At 38.1% G+C, this 15600-nt stretch overlaps 1 protein-coding gene across 2 annotated transcripts in view; it reads right to left on the bottom strand.

Moving 5' to 3' along the window:
* Positions 1 to 15600, bottom strand: part of TTC17 (tetratricopeptide repeat domain 17) — a 123547-nt gene that overhangs the window by 81145 nt on the left and 26802 nt on the right. For both annotated transcript variants that reach the window (XM_040259038.1, XM_040259039.1), the window contains exons 5-14: positions 15329 to 15460; positions 9777 to 9886; positions 9032 to 9176; positions 8456 to 8595; positions 6872 to 7032; positions 5207 to 5319; positions 3287 to 3433; positions 1692 to 1807; positions 1370 to 1535; positions 106 to 183 (exon numbers count right to left, since the gene is read on the bottom strand). In XM_040259038.1, coding sequence (XP_040114972.1) covers positions 106 to 183; positions 1370 to 1535; positions 1692 to 1807; positions 3287 to 3433; positions 5207 to 5319; positions 6872 to 7032; positions 8456 to 8595; positions 9032 to 9176; positions 9777 to 9886; positions 15329 to 15460 — 1308 coding nt within the window. The remainder of the gene's footprint in view (positions 1 to 105; positions 184 to 1369; positions 1536 to 1691; positions 1808 to 3286; positions 3434 to 5206; positions 5320 to 6871; positions 7033 to 8455; positions 8596 to 9031; positions 9177 to 9776; positions 9887 to 15328; positions 15461 to 15600) is intronic.

Genomic DNA, 15600 nt, shown 5'->3' with positions numbered 1-15600 from the left:
AGAAGACAGAACTCATGCTAAAAAGAATTTTTAATACATGCATTGTAACTTTTAATTACAATTACCCAGCATTTAAATTTCAGATGTCTGAAGTAGGCGGCTCACCTTGTTAATAGCATGAAATAAGAAAGACCCAATTTCTTCTTCTGGGATAGTATAGTTATTAATACGGGAAAGCAAAATCTGAAATCATTAAAAGGAAGACTGAATCAATTGAAAATAACAGGGAAGATATTTGAAAAGAATTTCTACAGACAGCAATCTTTACTTGAGCTCATCAGGAACAGCTAATTTGAATAGACATTTATAATTTATATATATAACATGAGTTCACTGAAATACCAACAGGTGTTACCTTACTCACATGTATGCCTCAGTTTCCTTTAACTAAAAAAAAAAAAAAAATCAAAAGACATATACAGCACATACATATTAAGATGATCTATCATTTCCCCATTACAGTCAACCTAAGTGTCCAGAACCAAAATGAGAAATTATTCAGAAAACAAAGCATGCAATACCTGATGCAATTATCTGCTTTCCTTCCTAACTGGAAAAGCACCAAATCCTCAGTTAATCACTTTATATTCCTGCAGCATTTATGTAACTGTTCACAACTCTAAGATAGGGATCATGGTCTGTTTATCTTTGTATTCCTAGAACTCCAAACACTGCCTGGAACATAATGTTTTTTTGCTTCAGTAAATGTTGAATGAAAGCAGTAACTACTCATAGTTTCAAAATTAAATTTAACAAAGGTCATTGTGATGGTTTGTTTTCTCTGTAAAAAGGAAATTTTTTCATTTGTATCCATGGAATGGTATTTACCCTAGGATTTATATTCAGTAATAAGATGCCTAGTTACACATAACTTATAGGAACTACAGAAGACAGCCTAACAGAACATATTTACAATGTTTGCAGAGAGGTTGTCAAATTCATACAAATTCCTAAGGACCTCATATAAGTCCAAAGCAGGGTCAATAAGGCCAAGGCAAGAGAATCCTCAAGCTTTCAATTTCAATTATACAAGCTTCTGGTGGCTTGGAGGATGCAAAGCTAAACTGCAGTGGTCAGAATGGCCTCCACTAGGTAAACAGAGTTCTGTGTGACTCATCTTTGCAGCCCTCTTAGAGGAGCAGTGCTTAGGTGGTCTGTGTAAACAGCAACCCCAAGGAACACTTTCCTGGCAGTCCTTCAACAGCATGATTGACTTCTTAATAATTTCACTAATTCTTTAACGCGATCCTTCAGTTTTATAAACTTACAGCTCAACAACTGCCCTCTATTTAATTTTTGCTCCACCGATGAGGCTTGTGAAATCACCCAGAATGGACGGCAATAAACACCAAGCCTAAGTGAGCCTTACTTTTCGAGCATGGTCATCTGGCATTTTGGCTTTCAGATCCATGCGGACCTCTAATTCTTTGACTAAGTAGGACAGGGTCTGGCTTTTTCTGATGTCAGTTATGGAACAGTCAGGGGTTTGGGCCTCTTCTTCTGAAGAATAATCATCACTGTTGAGTTCGTGGATCCTGGCACAAGAAAAAGGAACAAAATTCATATTTTCAAAGTTTGGGTGACTTCAAAATAAAGACTTAACCTTTCAGGTCCAAGGCTGGTGCTCTCAAAGAACCGCCAGGTGACAATCATGCAGAACCAAGTGCTCTGCCAGATCCATAAGCACTTGCCTGAGTCCTTTGTTTTCCGGAGGCAGAAAATACGTTGGCAATTCCCCACCAACAGGGACTCTAGGATAGCTTTCTGCACAATCAGCTCTTTTAGGCCACAGAATATGCTGCTTGTCCTAACAGAGAGAAAAAGTTTCTCATAAATGTCTTCAGAGTCAATATTTCAACATGCTAAATGAACTTTTAAAAGAACATAAATGTTACTAGGAAAACCAAACAACAATTTAGTATTTTAGGATCTAGAGACTGAGGTAGATTCTAGAATATTCTTTCTATTGCAGATTGTTTGTCTAAGTCAGTAATTCTACCTGCTCTACCACAGACTGGCTCAGGGTTGGGCAGGCTTAACTCAGCTGAGCCAGTAAGACACAGGGAGAGGATTCCAGGAAAGAAATGCCAGTCTTGGTCTCTTAAGCCACAGGAGCACATTGCTCCAACAGCTGTTGGCTGTCGCCTCATTATCATGAGGAAGACCAGCTTTCGGACGGAACCAAGACAGTGGATACCAAATTAAAGAAGAGGAAAACAGTGGGTTACTGGACCACTGTTTAACCAAAGCCAAAGTTTGCTCTATCTTTGGATTTCCTATAATACGAGGTGAATTTTCTTTTAAGTCAATTTGAGGTGAAGTTTGTGACATACACCTGGAAGCATACAGACATGTAAGAAACTGGCACAGAAAACTATTTTCCCCTTAACTAAGACCTTTTTTTTTGCCAATGCCAAAGTTTAGCAATTATTTTATTTGTAAAATTCCATTTTTCTAAATATAAATAATTAGTACCAGACGTTTACTAAACTTACAGCCTGAAGCTTTCAAATTTAGGAGTTTATATTTCATATAATTAAATATAAGTGGCTGTATTAATTCTGTTAAATTCCTGAAAATTTAGTAGTGAGGGCTTCCCTGGTGGCTCAGATGGTAAAGAATCTGCCTGTAATGCAGGAGACCCAGGTTCGATCCCTGGGTTGGAAGATCCCCTGGAGAAGGGCATGGCTACCCACTCCACTATTCTTGCCTAGAAAACCCCATGGGCAGAGGATCCTGGCAGGCTACGGGCTATGGAGTCACAAAGAATCAGAAGACTGAGTGACTAACACTGTAAAAAAGAAAACGTACAATATTTCTGTCTTCATATCTTTATATCTCCATCGGCTAACATATAATTCTCTCTTAGCTAGCTTGGAAATACATATTCATTTACTTGTTTATTTTCTGTATCTTCTGCTACAGTGTGAGCTCCAGCAGAGCAAGGAACCTGGTATATAGCTGTGAGCTCAGTAAAAGAGTGCTGATTGAATACATGAAATACATACAAACATACACTTAGGCCAAACTTAGAAACTTGGGAGGGCTGGTAATTTTACTTAGAGCTTTGATTTGACATCAAGGTGTCCGTGTGTCCCATGTGGCTGGCAAGAAATCAAGACAGATCCCATGTCCTACTTAGCCACCAGCTAGCAGAAGGCCTTCCATTTAATCTAAGCTTAACAACTTCTTGCTGAACAGTGACTGGGGCCATCAGCAGGGCTGAAGGCCACTTCTTTAAGAAATCTTGTCTGAGAAAACTCCTTCATCATCCTCTACTACTTACCCTATATGCATCAGAGTCCCTGCCCCAGATCCAGAGAACAGAATGGGCTACGGGAGAAGACTTGACCAAATCACTGAGATCACTCTGATTTGCTTGAACATCAAAGTTCACAGACATCATACTGGAGGTTGAAGAATCCTCACCAAACTAGAAAATGAAAAGAAAAGTTCAGTCAAATTGAAAGCAGAAAAGCAGTTGTGACTCAGATTTAACTTAAACCCAAAATGTTAGTGAATAATCAAAATTAGAAGGAAATCAGAGAGTAGGTCAGCTAAAAAGCAATAATATCTTTAATTTTCAGAACCCTGCCCAATAGTATTCTCTCCAGATAACGTGTGGCTAGCAACTTTCACTCAACTACGCCGTTGATGTGTGAGAACCCAAGTGTGAGCTGTTTTCTTTTCTCTCTACTTCCTTTCTGTGATTTAGTCTCTTACAGGTTTAATGATGGCTGACTTAGAGGTTTGGTTCATTCTTCTCCCCTGTCTGGACTAAAGTGATAACTACTCTATAAAATTAGTGTGCTTAATATACCCATCACTTAGGCATTAAATACTACTGACAATCAATTTCAAATATGTATAGCCTCCCCCCAAACCAAAGAATAATATTTAATATTCTCTCAAGATACTGTATTTCCTATGTATTTCTGGAACCTTGTTAGAAAAGAGAGTAAGACTAAGATGGGATGGAGTAGGAAAAACATGAGTAAAAGGAATGAATATGATGAATTTGTAGTTCTATGCCTTGATGAATAGGAATATAGTCTTTCACTATAGAGTGGTGATGAAATTTATGGATACATAATACTGGAAGCTACACTAGTGCATGGCAGTCTTCCAAATGGTCTGTCTTGAGACCATTATGATTTCTAAAAGTTACACTGTGTTTCAGTCTATTTCATTTCTAAATATTCCCCTTTTCTGCTAAAAATGTTTAGATTTAAGACAGGGAGCTACAATCTTAGAGGGTGTGAGTCTGTTCTTCCTTTACTACTCCTAAAAACTAAACATGGGATACTGCTAGAAGGTGGCTCACAATAATCATAGTAAGCTTTTGGCCTCTATTACTATTTCTCTTCCTAAATGATCTCTTAATTTTTGCTTCTTACTCTTTCCCAATGTCTGGGGTTTTTTTTTTTCTTCCAGATTAAAGCATTCTAATTTTTCATGGTCTGTCTTTCTATAGAAGCTGTCCTGATCTCTTATTTTCACTGCTTCTCACTAGAAATTTCTGTATCTATGATTAAGGACATGATGGGTTTTCTACAGGATATAATAAATGTTATTTTATTTCCAGTCTCCTTTTGAATGAAAACTGGACTCTGGTTGTATTTACTATCTATATCAGCATCAGTTGCATGCTATTTGGTATCATTATGTACTATTTCTTCCCAACTAGACAGGCTGGGATGCTACGTGCTGTGCGACTGTACATGTACGTGTATGCGCCTGTGTAGACATACACAGAGACAGGAAGAAAGGGAAAACATGCAAACAGCAATGGTGCTTAATAAATGTTTCTTGTTGATGATGATCATTTTGTTAATGCTTCTGGAAGCAACTTTCGCAAAGAGCATGGGTACTCTTTCCCAAATTGTAAATTGTAAGTCTTACTAAAGTAAGTTATAAGGAAAGGTAAAGGCTTTGAGTCATAGACCAATTCTAGCTCTCATGGTAAAGACAGGAATTAAACACATATGAAAAGACAAATACAGCTAGTGCTTTAGGAAACAGAAACGTCATTCATGAAGTAACTTGAGTACTGTTTATAAATCTGACTTTATAAACAGATACTCAAAATCTTAAATGACAATCACACGTTTTAGAGATCAAATATACAAGGAATTGGGGGTGGGAGAGGAATATTACTCTTGATATGCAAAAGTTTATAAGAACTAGAAGAGACCAAGAAAAAGACCTGGACATAGTCCACATTTTCAAAGATATCACCACGATGGTAGCGCACAGGTTGGTCCCACTGGCAATGTAAACTATGCTGCTGGTTGACCAGACGGCATATCTGATGATTTCCTGGGATACAAAAGGAAATTAAAACTGATGAAAAGATCAACAATGCCAACACAATTTTCTTAGTCTAAGTCATGTAGTATTAGCCCTGCACTCTTCAGAGCCTGGCAAGTACTCATGGAGGGGATACTTATCCAGGGGAAAACGCCTTAACGGTTCATTAAATCATTCTAAAGCCTCAATTTCTCCATCTATAAAGGAAGGTGCCACTAAATAATCACTGAGGTGTCTTCTGGCAATTCTATGACTGTCAAATCTACTGAGTAAATTGTTGTAAGACTTTGCTCATCTCTCTGGAGACAATTTGCTTTATATACTTCATAACTTTTTCAAATTTATATATAAGAGCTCTGGTTGCATTTTAGTACAGACTGAGCAGTAAGTAATCCCAAGGACCAAACACACTCCTTACACTCAAAATAGCAAAGAAAACTTGTCAGGTGAATTGTAAAATGGGACTATAAATGGTCATGTGGTTGTTCAGTCATTCAGTCACGTCCAATTCTTTGCAACCCCAAGAGGCTGTAACAGACTCTACTTATCAAGGAAGAAGGATATAATATAAGGGATTCTATTCATTTATTCTTTGGTGTCAAGTTGTTGTATCTGCTCCCACAGGGTTTGATCATAAATGGAACATTCTGGGTGCAACCAAATCACTGATATGCCGTCAATACCAGCTCCTTTAGATCAGTGGTTCTGTTTTGGGGGTCACAGACTGTAAGAGATGTTCATAATGGGATTTCCCTAGTGGTCTAGTGGTCAGGACTCCATGCTTCATCTGCACGGGCTCATGTTCAATCCCTGGTCAGGAAACTAAGAATCTGCATGTCTACACGGCGTGCCTCCCCCATAACCCCCCTCAAAGAGCTATATATCGGCTTCCCAGAAAAGAAGTTGTGCATATACACAATACTGTGTGTAATCTGGGGGAGGATCTCAGAATCTCCTGAAAGTAATCCATTGATGACTTTTTTTGCTTGAGACAAAGTCTAAACTCTTCTAAAATAAAACATTTGTTTTTAATGGAAGGAAAAAAGAACATTCAGTCTTCCTGCCAGTGTTAGCTGAAAAGTGTGGATTTTTTGTTCCCAGGGTGTGTCTGGCTTGCATTAACTTGCTGAAGGGCTGTGTTGCTCACAGTGAGCTTTCAGACCACCAGCAGCAAATAGCAGTTTGTTACAAAAACAAGAATCTTAGGCCCCACCTCAGGCCTACTGAATCAGAATCAGCATTTTGACAGGATTTCCAAGACTGACATGTATATTAAAGTTAGAGAAGCATTAGTGTTGGCCACAGAGGGCAAAAAACTGTTGGACTCAGGATACAAAAGTTGGCTTTTACTTTAAAATGTGAATTATGAAAAAGCTAGGAGGATCAAACCGGCTCCCAGGCCTGCTGGTCCACTTGCAGTGATGATTTCACTTTAGGATCGAAGGAAATTGTAAGCACGACCTTACGCTGCCTCGTGGCTACGTGACAATCCTGAAAGCGAAGCACACTAGCCGTGAACTTCCTAGTCTGCCTTTAAACATTACTTGGAATCCGGACTTACCTAATTGTGCCTCTTTGGCCATCTGTGTCTCATGGATGATATTTCTTAGTATCTGCTCTTCCTGAATCAGCTTATGCTTTTCCAGGACTTCCTGCTGTCTCAGGTAGTGGTCATGTTGCTTTTGATACTCCTTCAACTCATTGAGTGTTCGCTGGAGGGATCTTAACATTTTTTAATGCCAGGAAAAAGTTACAGAGCTTTAAAACTGTAAATGTTTAAGCCCACTTAAATACACAGATTTTCTGGTTCTCAGCAAAAATTGCAAGGTTTTGACTTTTAGCAGACAACTACTATACCACCGTCTCAAGAACCATGGGGCTAAATAAATGCTACTGCTTTATTAATATCTGGGTGGTAAAAAGACATGTGAAATTCTTCTTATAAATACAACAATTAATGACATTAAATGGTGTGATGGACTTTGCAGGGGCCAAAAAAGACACACAGCGATATACTACAAAGCTCTACAGATTTAACAACTCTGTTTTTCTCCACAAAGATTAGTTCCACGGACATTCAAAGCCTTTCTAGAATCTTCCTTTTTTTTCCTTTTGATTCTACCTAAACAAAAGGTTAACAAAAAAGGCTCTTGCATTGGAGCTCCTCGGTTTACAGATTTGGGGGAAAACCACAGAAACTGCTTGGAAATGAATATTCTCTACCAGCTGATGTCAATAAATCAGTAGCTTCATTATATTTAGTCACAAACATCTGATTACTTATTACACTTAACATATGGAGACTTAAGAGCTGAACAGATTGTGTAAGAAGAGCATAATATTGGAAGAAGTTCAGCAAGGGCAAGTTCTGAGCAGATATAACAGAAGCCAGGCATAAACAAGCTACATTCTTTCCTTTTTGACTGCATCAGGCTTTTAAACAGATTGGAAAATGGAAAATTTATTCATTAAATGGAAAATTCAATGAAATCCTAATCTCCACTGAATTCTTTAATAATCAGACTCAAAATTTTATATGTGATGAACAATTCACTTCTGAATTATGTGAAGTTCCTTCACTGGTCTTATTTTTTATAGAATTAAATATAGTACATTTTTAAATTAAGTACGAGGACCAAGTACAACAGAATTCCATTACTGTGCAACTTATACAAATCTGTAAAACATGGGCCAAATCATCTCTCTCAACATCACTTAACCAAAATAATAGCCCAACCCTAGGAGTCGAAGGGGAGAAAGATCGAACATAGCATGTGCCGGTGAGTTTACTGACAGTCTAATTCATGGAAATAAAAATGTAATCAACAGAGTTACTAAGCATCTGGCAGTATCCCCCTCCTTCATCAGACTTCATACAAGTAACTGATGATCAAGATTGTAAACATTTAAATGATGGCATGTACTGTAAACATTCTCTAGTACCTAGAATCCTTTACACAACCACTGACTTGTGCTAAGCCTCCTGGATTTGGAGAAAAAGGACAGGACTTGTAGAAGTGAAAAGGTGTTTTTCTTAATTCTAATGAACAAATTAACACTGATTTCACCCTATACAGGTCTAACCTATGATCCTATCGTGCTTCAGGAAAATAGTGCTTTAGTAAAATTTTTTCCTCTGAGTTACCTATGTTGAGCTTCCAATTTCTGCTCGAGTTTTTGCTGACACAGGACAGCATGCTTCCTCTTTATAGCTTGCTCAAACCCAGGTTTGGCCTGTAAAGCATGGTCGTAACAGAGTACTGAGTGGTTATACTCCCCAAGCATCTAAAGAGACAAAAAAACACACACACACATACACAAACACAGAAGGGAAAAATGTTAGCCTGGTTGTGTCTGTCCAAGTGTCCTTATGATTCATGAGATCACACCAAATTTCATACAGTGAATATTATTTCAATCAGTGGCCAAACCTCCATAACATGACGCGATGCTGTATAGGATGGATCAGTTCAAATAACTGCTGTCTTAAGAGGACTACTCTAAAGAAGTTTAATATTCCTATCAATTTATTATTCTTTTTTGTCAAGAGGCTAGGACACTTATGATTCATTATTGTCTGAGTTTTTTTTCTCTTAGGTTTCTTCATTTCTATACCCTTTCCCTTGTCTAGAACAGAAGAAAGGGAAAGGGTATTTTTTTATTAGAAAAAAAAAAAGGAAAAAGTAACTGGATTGGTTCATGTAAAAAAAGTTGTATTTACTGCGTATATGTTTCCTAAAGTGTAATAGCTAGTGAAGAAGTCACTGTCGTCCAGAGCTGCATGGACCACAACAGCAGCATCAGCAGAGAAGTGTGCTCTGTGCAGAACATTCGCCAAGTTGACCAGGGCAATGTCTTTATTGTGCCTACAAGAGAAGGAGAGATGTAATTAGACGTCAGGAAAGAAGCTTGTACTCCACAATTATCTGTAACTACCTGACAGGTGCAAATTACATTCAAAGCTATTGAGCTTTGGAAAGCAATTTTGAGTTTGCTTACAGATGGGGAAAATAATTTAAGAAAATCCTAATGTTTCATTTTACATCACTGATGGTGCTTACTCAATCTGATGGCTACAAATTTTGCCACAAAAATCAAGACTGGCAGACATTTTATGATTTTTAAATCTATTTATGGCTGATGTTTGCTTTGAGAAAAATTTAACTTTTGATAATTTCTCCAGCCTAGGTCCTTACTTCCAAGTCCCAAATAAGTCAGAGGGCATCTATATCGTATATTTTTCCTTAACAGAAATCAGAAGTGTGTTATGCCATTATCACTTTGAACTCTTTGACATCTACCATTTTTGACTGGACTAATTTCTTGAAACAGGGATTGAGGAGAAAGTAAGTACATACAGTGCTTCTCTTTGTTTATATATATACACACACATATATATACATATATATTTTAACAGTCCTGAGTTATGTGGAAAATCAACAGGTCCAGAAGGACAGGAATCCTACCTGGATGAGAAGTGAAGAGCTCGCATGGCACATTCCACTACTTGATATGGCTCATTCTTTATTCTCCAGTAAAATGAAGCCATGTTATATAGTACCCACGAGGAAGAGTTCTAGAAATCAAACAAATAAAATGACAACCAAACATAACTCAAGATAGTGTCTTCAACTCAGAATGTTCACAATGAGCACCGCTACCACTCTATGCCGTCTCAAATTGGTAAGATCAAGACTTACACAGTAGTGACAAAGCAGAGGACAAAGTACAAATAAACTATCTGTATCAAAAGAGGCTTTTGATTATTAGTTGAAAAAGTATACTAAGGTGTGGTCTAAACAGAGAGACTGTCCAACCCTAGGCTATCATTCCAAGAGGGAAATAAAGCTGACAATCTCACCAAGCGGCCACAACTTGGGCCCTATTTCAGGCCTTCAGAAGTTAGACTCTAGCTTACTTAGAAATGCTAGTTGTTCTAACATGAAATTCCTGAAATTAACATACTGTAAAGTTTCCTATTTAAACATCTGAATGAAGGTATGTATGTAAGCAAATACAATGCTTTTGTGAAAGATGTATTTTTAGTTGTCATTTTCTCAGTGTGATCAGAAACTCATTCAGATCTTCACATTGCTAAAAATGTCTACTATATATTAATAAGTATATTATTTAGTCAAGTTAAACAGAAGTTCAGATAGCAGACAGGTTTTCTCCTTTTGTGGCTTCGATTTTTTATCCTTGAACATACACTGACTGCAACCACAGAGAGGTCAAAATACTAAACTGAACTGTGTCAAAAACTCAATGTAAGTTTAAACCCAAGTAAGAAATCTCAAATTCAGAATGAAAAAATCATAAAATTTAAGATAAAACAGAAAAAACATATGACAGCCGACATTTAATATCTTTAATAAACAGATAGATTGATACAGGATACAGGATGCTTGGGGCTGGTGCACTGGGATGACCCAGAGAGATGATACGGGGAGGGAGTGGGAGGGGGGTTCAGGATTGGGAACTCATGTACACCCGTGGCGGATTCATGTCAATGTATGGCAAAACCAATACAGTATTGTAAAGTAAAATTAAAAAAAAAAAATCTAAACAGACAAAAAGCCAAGAGAATATGGGCCAAAAACATGGACAATTCAAAAATATGAAACAATGGCTGCTTAGCAGGTGAAAAAAATACAAAAGTTAACTACAAAAAAAAATCTAAAAGATTCAAGTTTTCCTTTTAAAAATCGGCAAAGATTAGAAACAATGCCAGTCTTCACTACCGGCTACAGTGTATATTAACTGCAGATATTAACTGTAGGTTAGTAGAGCATTTCTTGGGGGGGTGGGGGGGGGAGGTGCAAAACAATTTTAACAACCTGTATGTATAAAACCTTAAAAAATGTGATTACTCTTTTACCCCCAAATTTCATGATTAAAAATTTATCCTTGAGAACAATTTTTAACTAAAGAAGTTCCCTCATGGTTTAACTAAAGAACTTCCCTCGTGGTCTAGTGGATAAGAATCCACCTGCCAATGCAGGGGACGTGGGTTTACTCCCTGGTCTGGGAAGATTCCACATGCGGGGCAACTAAGCCAGTGAGCCACAACCACTGAGCCTGCATGTCTTAGAGGCCACGCTCTGCAATAGGAGCAGCCACCACAATGAGAAGCCTGCACACTGCAGCTAGAGCACAGCCCCTGCCCACCACAAAGAGACGAAGCTCACGCGCAGAAACAGACTTAGCACAACCATCAACCATAAGACAAAAGAGGCGTAACTATAAAAACATGTTAAACTAAAAAAAAAACCCTCCAAAATATTATAAAACAGTAATTATCTCTGACTTTAAATTACAAGTTTTACTTTCTCTTTTATAGATTTTCATGTAGTCTGTTTTTTAAAAAGGACCAGTTATTTTATTTTTAAAAGCTATTTTTAAGATTAAAACCAGTATAATTCTGCTTTAATCATCCATTAAGTAGTCTATCTTCAAGGAAAAATTATGACTTTTGAGTAATGCAATGAAAGATTTTAGCACTAAGTACAGTTGGCTAAGGAATGCTATGCTCAGTGCTCAGTTGCATTCAACTTTCTGTGACCCTTCGGACTGTAGCCCACCAGGCTCCTCTGTCTCTGGGATTTTTCAGTTAAGAATACTGCAGTGGGTTGCCATTTCCTCCTCTAGGAGATCTTCCCAACCCAGGGTCTGAACTCACGTCTCTTGCATTTCCTGCACTGCAGGCAGATTCTTTATTGCTGCGCCATCAGGGAAGCCCCGTGGACAATAAACAAGCAAATACACAAAATATCAAAGGTTGTGCTAAGGCCTGAGTTCATTTAACGGAACCCTTGTTCCATTAGTACTCCTCCCATTTTGCAGGTGAGGAAACTGAGGCTCCCGAGATCCCAGAGCCCAGAAAGGGCAACATTAGGACGTGAACCTGGGTCTTGTAATCCCAAACTCTGCTCCTGCTGGCCTTCTGCAGCCTCACTGTCCTTAGCGTGCTCGGTGCCGTCTCTAATCCATCCCAAGACAGCTCGCTCTGTTAGAAGAAATTCTCCTGTTGTCATGAACTGAGGTCTATACTTGGCTGGTCCCACTTTTGCCTTTTGGGGCCACCCAGAACTGCTTCCTCCCCTCTTACCCAAGTCAGCCTGAAAGATGAAGGCTGACTGCCTTAGAATTGATGCTTTTGAACTGTGGTGTTGGAGAAGACTCTGGAGAGTCCCTTGGACTGCAAGGAGATCAAACCAGTCCATCCTAAAGGAAATAAGTCCTAAATATTCATTGGAAGGACTGATGCTGAAGCTGAAACTCCAATACTTTGGCTACCTGATGCAAAGAGCTGACTCATTTGAAAAGACCCTGATGCTGGGGAAGACTGAAGGCAGGAGGAGAAGGGGATGACAGAGGATAAGATGGTTGGATGTCATCACCGACTCAATGGACATGAGTTTGGGTAAACTCCAGGAGTTGGTGATGGACAGGGAGGCCTGGCGTGCTACAGTCCACAGGGTCGCATAGAGTCGGACATGACTAAGCAACTGAACTGAACTGAACTGATAGGTTCTAGAAAGAGCAGATGCTATATTCTTTCACAACTGATTTATGACTTAGGCTTCAGTCTGTCTTTTAGTAGCCTTTTGAGAAAGTTTCTTTTTAAATCAACAAATGGTTTTTAATCTGTTTTTAAAACTTACATTGTAAATTGGGACAAAACGAAAATTAAAAATTCAACATGAACTACTAAAAACATCATGATAAACAGAGTACTCTATACATCATATTGGAAGAGAAAAATAAATCTTTAAAGAAAAATCTTTCAGTAAGATTTCTTATAAAATCTCCTGCCAAAGCTATAAATGCTGGAATGTCACTATTAATTATTCTTTCTCTACTGAACACTTTTTTTCTGCCTGGCACTTAGATACCACATTCTTCTGAACATTCTTTTGGGTTTCTTCTGCTGGCCCCTCCTCCCCCTCTGCTTGACAGATGACATAGGAGGACCCAGGACCTCTTCTCCAACTTCACTCTTCTCCAGATGACCTTATCCAATCCCATGGCTACAAATTCTCCCTGTTTAACAATTATTCTCTATCTCTAAACCCAGCTCTGACCTCTACTGGAGTTCCAGACTCATAAAAGTATTTCAGTTTAACCTGACCCACAAGAACTGGATCTTAATCTTCTTCCACCCCAAACCAGCTCCTTCTTCAGGTTGCTCACGTCAAAAATTAAGCAATTATCCTTGATTTCTTTTTCTCTCATTCTCCACATCTGATTAAGCAGCTTCTAAACATTTTCTGAAATAGTTTAAGTCCTTTCATTTCCACTACTAACCATTCTGGTCCAAACCATCTTCATCTCCCTCTTGAATTACTGCACTAACCCTCTAACCAGTCTATTTCCAGTTCTGGCCTCCTTGAGTCATTTCACCATACAAGTTTGAGTGTACTTTTAAAAAACACTAATTAAATTATGTCCCTTCTCTGCTTCAGCTTCTCAGCACACCTGGAATAAAATTAAAAGTCCTAACCTTGGCTCTCAGAGCTCGAGATAATCTGGCCCTGGTCACCTTCTCTGGCTTCATTCTCTATCACCCTCCCCTTCGCTCACCAGGCTCCAGCCATACTGACCTGAATTTAATTATATAACACCTGTTATAGACTGAATGTGTCTCTCTCTCAGCATTCATACATAGGTGCTCTAACCCCTAGTGTGACTATACTGAAGATAAGGCTTCTGAAGAAGTGACAAAGGTTTAAAATCCAATAGGGCCAGTGCCCTTCTAAGAGCAAGATTTTTCTCTCTCTCTTCCCCTCGCACCCACTCCTCTCCAAAGTACACACAGAGAAGCCACCTGATGCCACAGCCAGAAAGCGGCCACCTACAAGCCAGGAAGAGTCCTCACCAGGGACTGAATCAGCCAGCAACACGACCTTGGGCTTTCCAGCCTCCAGAACTGTGAGAGCTCGGTTGCTGAAGCTGCCCAGTCTGTGGTATTCTGTGATGGCGGCCTGAGCTGACTCATACACTATTAAGCTCATTAAGGCTTCAGGGCTGTTGCCTCAGCCTAGAATGCTCTTCCTTGAGACTTTTGGTTTCTTCTTGTCATTCAAGTTATCAGCTTAAATTTCAACTTTCCAGAGAGGACAACCCCACCTGATTAATCTAAAGTATCCACCCAATAAACCCTCTATTTTAATTTTTTATAGAGCACTTACCACTATGATCTACTTTCAACTAACAATTCTCTGAAGGATATTTTAAATCCTAGGCCAGTTTTCCCTTATTATTCATCAATTCTGGGGATGCGGTATTTTATATTACCTTCAGAAAAACAAGATGAAGAAGGTAACTTAGCTACAAAAATAATCTTATATAAAGTATTTGAATAAACATATATTTGGGTAACAGTATAAAAATATATATATATTTGAGTAAACTCCATATAAATATTACAACTACACATTTTACTTAATACCACTACATAGAAACTAGCCTGCATTTTATGAATCTCCTTAGGCACAGAGAAGAGCAAAAACTATTTCTAAATTCCCACATGCTATCCTCAATGATACATTTAAATTTTGGGATCCTGTTACATAATTCTGCATTCCATTTTTTAAAAGTAGATGTTTCTTTAAAAGAAAATTACATGAAGATTTTATTGTTTCTGGTGATTTTTTTCCTGTTCAGAGAACAGTGATAATCTATGTATTTACTATGTGTAGTTATATATCAAAGATGCTAATGTTAAATTTTCCTTCACACTCAAAATATATAACCTAGCCTATAAGCCCTATTGCTTATATTAGTTTATAATTTGTTTTTTTCAAGAATTAGTTCAAATAAAACTTTGTAGCATCTCGCCCTGGTAAAGGGGACTGGATTGTCAATGCTTCTGCCTAACTTTGAACTACACAGTTTATACTACTGTGATCAGGATTTAAAATCACTCTCTAGACAAAAACAAGCTAGGGAGGTATTTTCTGAGAGAAAACTACCTTCTGTTCATGGTCTCTGGGCTCTTTAGTCACTGATGACTTACCTTCTGCAGGCCTTCATGAATGAGATGACCTATGTCATCTATACTCCTTCCTAATCGTTTAGATAAATACGTGAAGACTGGATCTTCTTTAGGTAGTAGTGGTGCAGAAAGATTAACTCTCTCTTGTACACCCTGAAGAGAAGAAGAAAGGATTGAAAAAAAAGAAAAGAAAAAGGAGATTATAAGACATAAAAGATTACAATTGGTATCTTAAGAGTATTTATTCTGAAGGAATTTTAAAAGTAGGAGATGTCTGTTAAAGCAAAAAGCTG

The sequence above is a fragment of the Oryx dammah genome, unplaced genomic scaffold (assembly GCF_014754425.2).
Source record: "Oryx dammah isolate SB20612 unplaced genomic scaffold, SCBI_Odam_1.1 HiC_scaffold_17, whole genome shotgun sequence".
NCBI lineage: Eukaryota > Metazoa > Chordata > Mammalia > Artiodactyla > Bovidae > Oryx > Oryx dammah.
The sequence above is the reverse complement of the archived record's forward strand: the minus strand, read 5'-3'. Positions and strand labels throughout refer to the sequence as shown.